At 37.9% G+C, this 13,293-nt stretch overlaps 1 protein-coding gene across 1 annotated transcript in view; it reads right to left on the minus strand.

Moving 5' to 3' along the window:
* hppy (MAP4K3-like protein hppy) overlaps positions 1–13,293 on the minus strand; it is a 385,487-nt gene that overhangs the window by 43,331 nt on the left and 328,863 nt on the right. Inside the window, exons 18-19 of the mRNA XM_067151579.2 lie at positions 9,899–10,103; positions 1,750–2,018 (exon numbers count right to left, since the gene is read on the minus strand). Coding sequence (XP_067007680.1) covers positions 1,750–2,018; positions 9,899–10,103 — 474 coding nt within the window. The remainder of the gene's footprint in view (positions 1–1,749; positions 2,019–9,898; positions 10,104–13,293) is intronic.

Here is a 13,293-nt window from a genome sequence, read left to right on the forward strand (position 1 = left end):
TATTATACTTAAAGCCATAAAAATAACTATGGTACAGGGTCTTCAATCAGGTGACCCAGCGCATCGATGCACATTGTGTGAGTGGAATCGGGAAAATGCATACAATGGAAAAATTCACCAACGTTTAATAGGTCTTCTCATACGAAGCCTGGATCCACCTCCATGGTTATGTTATTTGTGCACAAAACAAGTATTACTGGAGTGCTGCTAAACCTGATTTTGTACAAGAAGTGCCATTCTATGATGCAAAAATTGGTGTATGGTGTGCCAACAGTGGTGAAAAGGATCATGGAACATTGATTTCTTTTTACAATATGATTGATTCTACTGCTTACCTGTATACCACGACAACTCCATTTTTCAGAGAATTAACCAACAGGGGGAGGGGGGGGGGGTGACTTAGCATTTTTTCAACAGGACTCTGTCACTGCTCACACTGCGAACGATTCCATGCGAGATTTTCACAAAGTGTTTACACTTAACAGAAGAGATTTGTGGTCCCTTTGGTCTCCCAATTTATCCATTTATGATTATTTTTTCTGGGGTAAATTAAAAATTGTCACATACAAGTTGAACCCACACACTATACAAGAATTTAAACATAATATTCATCAGGAAATTGGTAGGATTTTTCAGTGTGAACTACAGCGAGTGATAAATAATTTCATAATGAGATGCCAAAAACATGTAGCAAATGAAGGCGGAATTTTTAGGAACACCTTTCATATTTTGGTAAGTAACTTCTTAAAATTATTTGTGTTACTACTGTATGGTTTACCTTCCCGCCACTGACCTCGACCCACACGTGGCAAACGAGCACACATTCACCCAGAGTAAAACATATCTAATCATTTTGTCCTTCTCCTAACCTCTTTAAAGGCAACCTATCCTCCCACTTTTGAATCATATGACCTCACCATCTAAGATGATTTATATATGAAGTTCCAGATAGCACATTCACCTCTAACTTGATGTATCTGAATTATGAATTCCCTCCAAACATAGTTTCCACCTATGTGAATAAGTTATTTCTTTTGGTACTTTTATGACTTTTACCCCCCCAGTATGTGCCTTAGAGAGGACCAGTGATTTTATTTCGCTAGTAGTTTAACGTCACACTAACACAACAAAGTTTTTTTGGTGATGCAAGGATGGGAAAGGGCTAAGATTGGAAGGAAGCAGCTCAGGCCTTAATTAAGACACAGCCCCAGCATTTGCCTAGTGTGAAAACGGGAAACTACGGAATCCATCTTTAGGGCTAACTGAAGAGGGATTTGAACCCACCGTTTCCAGAATGCAAGCTCACAGCTATGTGACTAACCACATGGACAACTCACTTGGTCTAGTGAAAATTACTGATAAGTGAATTTAAAAAAAAACATGAATCGCAAGACCAGAAAGGATAAGATTATGAATGAAATAAATAGGAAAGAAGTTGGATTGAAGTACCTGGAAACTGCTGACTTCAGTGGTATGATCATGTGTTGAGGAAAAACAACACTAACACAAGGAAGTATGTCTGTAAAGAACTGCACCAAAGAAGATCAAAGGGTAAGACCACCTATCCTCCCACTTTTGTATCATATGACCTCACCATCTAAGATGATTCATACATGAAGTTCCACACAGCACATTCATCTCTAACTTGATGTATCTGAATTATGGAAACTATGAGATCAGAGGTGGGGAAAAGGCATTCCTACAGCAGCAACTTTAACCCAACTCATTCCTTTAACACCAATTACTTACCTTGAGCAGCATGAATTTGTTAAGTGGATCATACCACTGCATGAGGAATATGCCACTTGGTAAAGCTCCACACAGGTACTTGTATCCATTGTATGGATTACGACCAACACAGCACTTTGTGCAGCCTTTAGTATCTGGAACTTTTGTAGTTAGAGCAAATTTTCGGGGTACTAGTTTTTCTGGAATCTTATTCATATGCATGGAGAACCTATGTGATTGCTTACTCTGCAGTCCGAGTAAGTCATGTCTATACAATTGTGGCGTTTTACCTGGAACAAATTTCAAGTAACTTTACAGTTAATATAATTTCTCAATCAGCCCACTGTATATTAAACTATATACTCAAATATCTATAAAATCTCCAAAAATTCAATACTACAAAACAATCTGACAGTATGGTATATATTCAACAGCAAGCGCATACAGATCAACACTTGTGATGATGATGATGATGATGATGATTCTTGTAGTGCCTTCTCCATTACTGAAGGTTGGCCACAATCACAGTGAAGTCTGTATGATGTTCAGCTGTCCTCATCAGTCTACTAGAATCCAGTCCTGTCCAATCCCGTAAGTTCCTCACCCAAGAGTGTTTCCTTCGACCGTGACCCCTACATCCATCAATTTTACCCTGCATGATCAATTTAAGTAGGTTGTAATTTTCATTCCTCATAATATGCCCTCTCATGCATTTGAGTACAGCAGCATTGGAGACGTGCTCAGTCTGAGCTGAGTTCTAGAAGATTCCTCTGCCGCTGATATTTTAGTGTTTCACCTGGTCTTCTGCAAGGTGCAGTCTTCCAATTAGAGGAAAACTCATTCCTTTAACACCAATTACTTACCTTGAGGAGCATGTGGGTTCTGATACCACTGGTGTCCATTTGGCCATTTTTGTTCTGTACTTAACATCTCTTCAACACACACTAAATGTACGTAACAAAACCTAATAGGGTGAAAGTCAATTTCAATTACAATGCGGTCGTGAAAATTCAATATTCATTATATTACTTGTGCCTTACTTTACAAATAGTCAGAGTTATTTCTTTCTTTTGCAGTGAGGCATCATACAGCACGGAATGAGAACATTCTTTCTTATCCAATTCATTGTACCAAGAAGATTGGTTCTCTAAGATTTTAGCTTTTCAGCTAGCTGCAATGATTTGAAAAAATTGTCGCACGCGACATTCCTTCCCTGATGTATGAAAGATACCATCAACTTTTCAGTAACACGGTCACCCAAAAGCACATTTTCTGTGCACTGGTCATCCTTTCCTAAATAAGGAAATGCATTCAAACTCTCTTCAACCTCTGATTCAGATGAATAATCTAAAATACGTTTGAGTAAAATTATCGCCATTTACTCCCCTGTTTCTCCGCTCTTGTCCCCAGAGTCATTTTCACTTACCGTAGAACATCCGTTATCCGAAACACTTTTAACCAAAATACCGTTGAACTGAAACGATTTGAAAATGTTTGGATAATTACAAAAACAAATTAAAGAAATGTAAGTTGTGTTATTCTGACATTCTGCTAATGAAACGATGGCATGACATAGCGGCTAGTAAAAGAGGGGAAAAGAAAGAAACAAAAGACAATAGAAGATTTTTTCAGAAAAAAAAATAGCAGGCCCTACTGTACATTTACAGTACATGCACTAATGAACATCGTTTTGTAAATACAGTTGAGCAGTTTGGGTTTCCAGTATTAAAATACTTTGTCGATAATGTACTATACAAGCAGCAAAGTGACGATAGGATATGAAAGAGCTGGGAACAAGAAGGAAATGGCCGTGGCCTTAATTAAGGTACCCCAGCACTTACCTAGTGTGAAAATGGCAAAGTACAGAAAATCATCTTCAGGGCTGTTGACAGTGGGGTTCGGAATCCACTATCTCCTGAATACTGGATAGTGGCCGCACTTAAGTGACTGCAGCTACCAAGCTCGGTTTTGTAAAATCCAATCGGGGTCAGAAAGACACTTCTGTCCTTCTAGGTTAACTAAATTATGGAGGCCAAGCTGATAGGGCAGGGCCATCCAAATTTCAAGGACGGTAAATAAGGACTAAATTGTGAAAAGTCATATATTGTAGTCTCAACGAAATTTAAGATAAACTGCGGCAACAGCAGAGCGTTGAATTCATAAAAGGGTCAAAACTGACTTTCTAGTGTTAACAGTCAGGCAAAAGTGGAATGAGATTTCCTTGTATGAGACAACGATGTTGTTTTTAGTTGTTTTCTTTTTTTGGCAAGTTACTTTACGTCGCACCAACATATAGGTCTTATGGTGATGGTGGGATAGGAGTGGGAAGGAAGCAGCCATGGCTTTAATTAAAGTTGTTTTTAGTTGTTTTCTTTTTTTGGCAAGTTACTTTACGTCGCACCAACATATAGGTCTTATGGCGATGGTGGGATAGGAGTGGGAAGGAAGCAGCCATGGCTTTAATTAAAGTACAGCTCCAGCATCTGCCTGATGTGAAAATGAGAAACCACAGAAAATCATCTTCCAGGCTACCGACAGTGAGGTTTGAACCTACTATATCCCGAACGCAAGCTCACAGCTGTGCGCCACTAATAACATGGCCAACTTGCTTGGCTTTTAGTTTCACATATACTGGTAAATGCCTTAAACAGATATGTTTACTCCAAACTAATTATATTTTCCTTACTAGTGGTTTAACGTCACACAACCACATTGACAGATTTTGGTGGCTCAAGGATCGGAAAAGGCTAGGACTGGGAAGGAAGCGGCCATGGCCTTAATTAAGGTACACCCCCATCATTTGCCTGGTGGGAAAATGGGAAACCATGGAAAACCATCTTCAGTTCTGCCGACAGTAGAATTCGAACCCACTATCTCCCGAACGCAGGCTCATAGCTATGCGACCCTAACCATACAGCCAACTTGCTCGATCTACAAACTACAGAACCACAATAGAAAATAAAAGAAAAGCACTATCAAAACAAGAGAATTACAGTATAATAAAAATAGTAAAAGACATCCTGTGCACAATACAAATAAGGTGATAGTAGAACTGCTTCCAATGTGTCATGCATACCACATAAGAGAGAATAAAAACACACACTTTGCGAGCTGTTCTTGCAAAGTTATGAACCTCAAATTTCTTCCTATGTTCCTTATATTTCCCACTGGGAGTCGAGAATGTCAACTGCTTATCTTTATTATTTATTATTTAATTGCTTGCTTCCAGATCCTTCACTTTCCCTCAGAACTGTACTGTCTTTACAAGTGATATTGAAACACCAGTAGCTTGCTTCCAGATTCTTCACTTTCCCTCAGAACTGTACTGTCTTTACAAGTGATATTGAAACACCAGTAGCTCCACTGCTTGTTACACTGTTTTTCAGACCAATGATTCTCATACCAGTACCGGAGTAGTGCCGCTGTGCTCGATTTAGTTGTCAACTGTGCATTTAGGTGTCTTTATACTTGCCAAGCTGTAAGTGAAGGACATATGTTTCTATCCAGCTTGAGCATTGCCAATTTTCAACCTGACAACCTTATTAAGAATATAGGCAAGGTGAGAGATGTCTGTTGACAATCGCAACATACGCATATTCTTACTAATAAATTTTATTGCACACAATGTGCAAAATTTGCATATTACATCAAGTAAATTACATTTCACTCAAGGAAAACTTTGTTCACAGCAAAATTGAATCAGAGAGACTGTTCTCTTCTTGCACTTCATTATGTGATATGTATCACACTGTTCACTGCACAAAAACTCTCTCTCTCTCTCTCTCTCTCTCTCTCTCTCTCTCCTGGCTGGCCCGATGGTAGGATTTCTTGGCACAGATACGCTGGTGAAAGCCGTGTATTGCAAAGCGTGTCACCAAATGTCTCAACTCATATTCCTCTTTCATCCAATCCTTATTCATCAGTGCATCTGTACTGGAAAAGCTTTCCTCGATTGGATTTTTCTCTCGTAGTTCTCGGAACAGTTCCTCATATGCCAGAGTTTGCTGTAGAGGCATTTGTAGTCTTAAACCCTCTATCAAGAAGGTTTCCCGGGCTGAAACACATACGTACCGGGATCAGGTGAATTTAGATACCCCTAGAACTCTCTCAAGGTATCTCGGTTTCATGATTTCCAGTTCTCGTAGCTGATTACGTGATAAGTACTCTCATATTATTTCTAATCCGTATGCGAGCATTGGTAGCACTTCGACTTGGAAAAGTTTCATGGCCGTCTCCAGTGACATTCTTTGCAGATGTTTGATGTCACTTATGTTTCTAAGTGCAGCAGCTAGTCTCTTCTTTATGTGTATTGAAAAGGTCATCCCAGAGACTTGTAGTGTGATCCCTAGATACTCTTAATGAGTTGCTGTTTGTGTTCCATTTTTCTGGTAATTGGCCATTAGTTGGTACTGGAGAGGACTACTGGGCGACTGCTGTAGATATTTTATTTCAGTAACATCGGCATTAGTTCGTCACAAAGAACTATTGCAATTTCCCTCCAGCATTCACTCTTGTTTGTTCATCATTACTGACATCAGTGTTGCCACATAGAAGTTCAAAACTAGTTTTTCTTTAAAACATTCACCTCCGACTCATATAATCATCATTTTTGGTTAGTTATTAATTTTTTTCATACTGACCTGTTTAATGGCATATGCCGCACAATAAAATCTCTTCCCTGGAGGGCAATACGGCATAAGCTATGTCATGTTCATAATTTTTTTTTTATCACTGATAATATCCTCTAGATTGAGCTGAAATTTTAAGGATGGGCTCTGCTTTGTATTACCATCTCTTAGGATTTCATTCAAATCTGCAGTCACAGCTGTATCAGTCAGGGAAGTCCCTGCATTTTTTTTAAAAGCGATAGCTGCTGAGTGCAAGAAGGATCTGTGTGTTTGCCTAACACAGTTATGTTATGCCGAGTGTATGTGAATGATAAGAAAATGTTTTCAAAAAATATATATTTGAACCCATTTCTTTTTACTTTCAACTCAGTTAATCTATAACAGTTAGGTTCTGCAGTCTATCGAAACTAATTTGTGAATAAGTAAATTTATAACTACCTGAAAAAGAAAACAGCATTCTATGCTAGACTGGAGAGAGGTGAGGACTTCATTAAGATAAGTTCCAAATTTCAAGTATTTAAGGTTTTAAACAGAATTTAACATAAATGTAATTTCTAAATATATTTGATTGTGATTTGATAGAATCGGATGAGGTTCTTTCAAGAATAAAACATGTCATTCTATTTTTAATTAAGTTGTTTCCTTTTCAGATATAATTCTGTTTTCATATGTTTTCTTTTTCAGGTAGTTTATAAATTTGTTTATTCATAAATTAGTTCTGACAGAATGAAGAACTTAACAGTTAAAAAAAATAACACATATTGAAATGCACAAAGTACATTTTTATGGTGGGATACATTGCTGTCAAACTCTAAGTGTCTAGATTGTAGTGGTATTTCTGTAGTACGTTTGTATTTTTTGTAAATGTGATAAGGACACCAAGATCCACCCAATGACATTAGTGATGGAGATGACTTACTTAGAGAAGAATCTTCAGCTAGTGATGGTGAATAGGTGCATTTAAAGAATACTGCAGCCCAAGTTAATCAACATGTATTGAAGTATGGTGGTTCAATCACTTGCTAAGTAACTCTAGTGCAAGAGACAAAAAGTGCTGAGAGTTGTAGTGTGTTATTTTCTAAAAATTCCACATTTTCATTTGTATGCTTTACAAATGCATCTACTTTTATTATCAGTAATTATTTTAATATGATTACCATGCAGAGTCAATCAAAGGAGGTATTCTGTATGACTGCTAAAAGTACTTACAAGAACTAGGCACTCATAACAAGCTAATTAGGTAGTAAGAAAACTGACAATCCCGAGATGTTCACTGGGAAAGCTGATAATGTTCTATGAATACTTAGAAATGATTTGATCCATTAGTTCTCTGTTTTTCCATGCGCTATTTCGACAACGCTGAAAAATGCTTCCGTATGTTTTGTCACTGTGACCGATAACCTGTTTTTTCATCCCTGTACTTTACCATCACCAGTTTCATCGTTAATTGCCTTCACTACCTTCTTCTAGCGACAAATTATAAAATGCAAAATAAACCTGCTTTGAAATGAGAACAAAGAGTTATTAGAAAAATACGATAAATTCAGTTTTTATTTTCACATACAACAAAATTAAAATTGCAACTTTTGTCACATTTTTAATGGCATTGTCCAAAGGAAATATACATATTTTTTTTTTAATTTGCTAGTGGCTTTACGTCGCACCGACACAGATAGGTCTTATGGTGACGATGGGGTAGGAAAGACCTAGAAATTGGAAGGAAGCGGCCGTGGTCTTAATTTAGGTACAGCCCGAGCATTTGCCTGGTGTGAAAATGGGAAACTACAGAAAACCATCTTCGGGGCTGCCGACAGTGGGATTTGAACCCACTATCTCCTGGATGCAAGCTCACAGCCGCACGCCCCTAGCCGCATGGCCAACTTGCCCGGTGGAAATAATTTTAATGACCCTATGAGCCTAAATACGCAATACAATTCATGCACGACCAAAGGTTTTCTCAAAATCAAGAAAGGCAATGTGCAATGATTTTCTCCTCTCTCAGTGCTTTTTTTATTTAATTATATTTATTTATCTAATCATATGGCAGAAGAACAGCTACTATTATACAAAGAAATATGGTAGAGACATATGCAGAAATCTGTGTAAAGGAATATTTTACACAAGGAAAAAAAGAATGCATGATGAAGCTTGTTGGGAAAAATAGATTTTACAGGTTTTTACACTACCACTCCTAAAATTTCAATTCCTTGGAAGTTAGAAATAAGCCTTTAGACTACAAATGATTAATTATTCTAAAAACAAATATTTCAAAACTGCTACACAATATAAACTGTTCAATATCAGTTCTATCTAAGTACTGCAAGTAACCAAAGTTGCAGAAAATTATTTCTTGGTTAGAGCTGAGGGTGTTAAACCAAGGAAGACCAAGCTCGATAGCTGCAGTCGCTTAAGTGCAGCAATCGGGAGATAGTGGGTTCGAGCCCAACTGTCGGCAGCCGTGAAGATTGTTTTCCGTGGTTTCCCATTTTCACACCAGGCAAATGCCAGGGGCTGTACCATAATTAAGGCCACGGCTGCTTCCTTCCAATTCCTAGGCCTTTCCTATCCCATCGTCGCCATAAGGCCTATCTGTGTCGGTGCGACGTAAAGCAAAAACCAAGGAAGGCAGTCCTTCATAAGGTGTTCCTCAAGAGGTGCCAGCAAGATTCTTCACGATGTTACAGGTCTTAAATTTCCGACTGGTGTTTTCCAGGTGTTTTCTATATATCAGGGATCGATCGGAAGTGATAATGAGGTACTGAAGGTTAAAGTTTTATTTACATCCTGTCATCAAAAGTTCACATTGAGCTGTTGGTTTGCTAGTCAGTTATTTATGTGGAAAGTACACATTTCTGTCTTAGATGAGATTGGAACGAGTTTCTACTTCTTGTAGTATGAATTCAAGGTTTCCAGATCCTTGGATAGGTTGCTCTCCTCTTCCTTCTAACACTGTGGTTAGAGTGGCTAATGCTAAGTAATCGGTATAACAGAATTTGGAACTAGTAATGGTATGAGAGTGTCACTGGTTTACAAGTTGAAGAATAGTGAGGATAGCACTTTATAAGTTACTGAGCAGCAAAATCACATCCATGGTTCCTAATCCTTTAATGAAGGCGCACTGATTATTGCTGAGGAGAATGACGACATCAAGAAACTTTTTAAACATTTTCACTGTGTGCAACAAGAGGCAACTAGTACTCCGAGACTGATTGTCCAGTCTGCTAGTATGAGATCAGCATCCACTGTGTTAAAGAATGCAGTCGCCCAACAGCGAGTTTTCTGAGCTTTCAAAAATATGCCAAAAGGTCATCAGATCAGAGCTTTCAGTTCTATATTTTACCAAATGCTACTTCAAACCCCTGGAAACTAACATGTAGGATTTGTCCAGCAGTTGTGCAGCCCTCAGGGATAGGTGGATGCAAAAACTCAACATTAAAGAAAGAAAGAAAGAAAGAAAGAAAGAAAGAAAGAAAGAAAGAAAGAAACTAACAAAAACAACTTTTGAAATCTAAAATCATGAATTAGACATTTACAAAACTAACCTGAGAGTGACATAAGTACATCCTTGATGACATACATCCAAATAGTTCTTCGAGGATATAGCTGATCGATTGCTGCATCATGAAGTTCATTCAGATTCAGATTGTAAATGCCCTCTTCAGCTCCTATCAGAATATGTTGATCTCTGGTGTCAGGATGAATCCAACTGGCAGTGCAGTGTATGCGAAGTGGACATCCATTGAATACCTACAGTTGAATGCAAACCAAACAATATACCATCAGGGTCACATGCCATACTTACTCTAAGATTGAACATCTTTAGTGCTGTGTTCTCTTTTAAACATGTTTTCTATATGTGAATGGTCAAAGAATTCACTGATAGTATGATTTATTTTAGTACAAAGACAACAAAAAAATCTAGAGCATAAATCTAATTTATTCTTAACCCCTCAAGCAGGCAATTTAATTCTGAGCTGCTCACTTCCCAGGCAGTATTTAAATTGAAATTCAAAAGAGCTTTAGACACCATCAAGTTAGAGAATTCATAACGTTAAATCTAAGAAATGTAATGTACCAAAAATTTTAGGACTACTTGCCAAGATAATTACTGTATCGATGTTTTTCAGTAATATATATTATGATTATGACTGCAGTTTAGGACTGTCCATAACCACCCACAATATTTGCAAAAATATATAATTTGCGTAAGTTCCATATTTGGGACTTCAGTCATATTTACAAAATAAGAAATATTTTTGTTGGAAATGTAGGCAGTCTCAAAATGTTCATGTATAATTTCCAGGAAAGGCTGAATTTGAAAAATATTTTTAGGCCACGTATATGTATCCCATGTAGAATTGTCAACAAAATGTAAATATTGCAAGATGAGTTCAAACCTGCCCCTTCCCATTGTCTGAGAGAATGCAGGGGCTTCTAAAAATCCATCCCTGGTGAAATAGCTCTTCAGGGTGGGTTTCTGCATTATCCCCATAAACATTACAAGCGCCAAGAACACATAAATTTCCTCCACTGTCACTGGCTCCCACTTCCTGGCGCGCGACCTTGGTTTCAAGGGACGCCAAGTACACATTCTGTCGTATACCTATTTGTCCCTCAAACAATTGTGTCATTCACTTTGTCGCCAAAAGCAGCAGAAAGGTATCTAAAACAGACTCAAAATGCTTGTTGGTACTCAGCACACCCGTGAGGGTGATCTTCTGTGTGTTCGTTACAAAATTAACCTTCTTAGCGCCAGGCCCGTGTGCTCACAGTATGCCAAGAGTGCCAAGCATATTTAGAGAATTTTGCAGTTTCTCACTCTCTGGACTATATAGTTCACAAATATTATAACTAACTTGAAATTTTTAATAAATGTTAACAAGAAGACACTCTTACTGCTGAACTAAATGACAACACTAAAATGCTCTTGCGTATTTTGAAAAAAATATTTTCCAAAGAATTTTAAAACACCAAAAATTAAAAATCATAATCAAAAGAGAAAAAATAAGAAAATTCCACTCAACGATAAATATTGATGACTTCTTTGAAATGTCCTATTTCAGATGAATAAACCTGTAAAGTTTCACATTTTTATCTTCAGTATTTTAAGAGTTATGTACAATGGTATCGTAATATACAATTGGCATGTTCAACAATGGGATCAAACCTGGCACATGGGTTGTAGTGAGGGTGACCAGATGGTGATAGATTATCATTGTTCACAAGATGAAAGAATCTCAAGATCAATTGGAATCTGTTTCTTGAGAACATATTTCCAAACCATGGAATATAACGGGAGTTTTTGACCCAATAAGAAAATATGCTCGGCCTTCTAGCTATACCCATTTCCAACAAAACAGCAATTCAAGCCTTCATTTCAGTCAGTGTAACTGGACGCCACTGCTGTGCTCTGGCATGTGGTAACAAGACATAATTTCTCATATCTGTTTGTCTCTGTAGTTATGTTCCATAATTGAGCCATGAAAAATAAAATAAAAAATACGCTATAGGTTTGCGTCTGATGAAAGGGCGTGTCTCAGGCCAGGAGTATTATAATAATCAGGTGAGGGTTGGTATTTCGCATCTTGACCTAATTGAATTTCACGGAAAACAGGAAGTTGTTGCTGTTGGATATTGTTACAGCCGTCATCATCATCAGTACTGTCACTCAGACGGTCATTACCACTTCCAGTGTTTACACTAGGACAATAGCACGTGGTTGAGTGTTTACAGAAAACTTGTCGTTATCACTCCAAATAACACTTTCACTTTTCCCTTTCTCACTTGTTGGAGGAATGAATTCCTCATCCGAGTCTATCATCCTCTTCTTCCCTAAAAATTATTAAGATATTCGGCCAGTTCATCATCGTTAACAAAATAACTTCTCCCGCCAGTCACCTCTTTATTCACACGGCATGGAGATCATACGTCGTAGATGAACATGGACTTCAGATATTCAATGCATGATAACGAATGAATTTATGCATTATCTAGCGGCGTAGTTAAAATCTAATAATTTTCTATGGACTCGACACATAAGATGTTGTAATCTGGCGGCCCAAGTTGTTCTAACTCGTATCTAATTGCGCGCTATCCAAACAACGATATATCGTGGTTGGCACTTTACGCGTATATACGAAACAACGGTATATCGTTGTCTGGCTCTCTACGGGTTAACCTCTCACCACCACCAGTGAATAGCACACAACGTTAATGAACGTACTTTTCCGTAGCTCACTGTATTAACATAAAGGAATAAATGAACTGGCTTAAAGCCACTATATTTATTTAATAATAAAGCCAAGCTTTCAGGCAAATTGCATTGGCCTTCATCAGGGCATGTGAAGTTTTTTGGAGAATTTCTTTGCTCACTGTCGGAGGCAAAACTTCACATGCCCTGATGAAGGCCAATGCAATTTGGCAGAAAGCTTGGCTTTGTTATTAAATAAATATATATATAGTGGCTTCATTCCAGTTCATTTATTCCTTTATGTTAGCACACAATGTTATTACGGCTGAAGCTGTTTCTTCTTCATCTGCGCTACCTGCCATTTCTGCTGTAACCTCTTGCTTTGCATGGGCAGTGTCGTATCAGTTCCAAAAATATTATTTCGTGGTACATCACTTCCACTACTGTCATCTATCAAACTAATAATCTCTGCACCCTAAAGAGAATGGGACAGCCCAGCCATTCTTCTGCGACTGAGTAGCCTCTAGCCTGCGAAGCAAAAAGTAACTGTGAAGTATTTTCTTTCAGTACTTCCCCTTTATAAGTGGCAAGAATTTTCAAATTGTATATAGTTCACAAAGCACTCGCAAGATGGCAGGAAGGGACATGATACCTTCTAAAGCAACATCCTTGAAACTCAAGAGAGAGCATTTCATGTTCTATCCCTGATCAATAGGAGTCAAAAGCAACATATCGATCAATTTTGTA

Source organism: Anabrus simplex, chromosome 7 (assembly GCF_040414725.1).
Source record: "Anabrus simplex isolate iqAnaSimp1 chromosome 7, ASM4041472v1, whole genome shotgun sequence".
In the NCBI taxonomy this organism is placed as follows: Eukaryota; Metazoa; Arthropoda; class Insecta; order Orthoptera; family Tettigoniidae; genus Anabrus; species Anabrus simplex.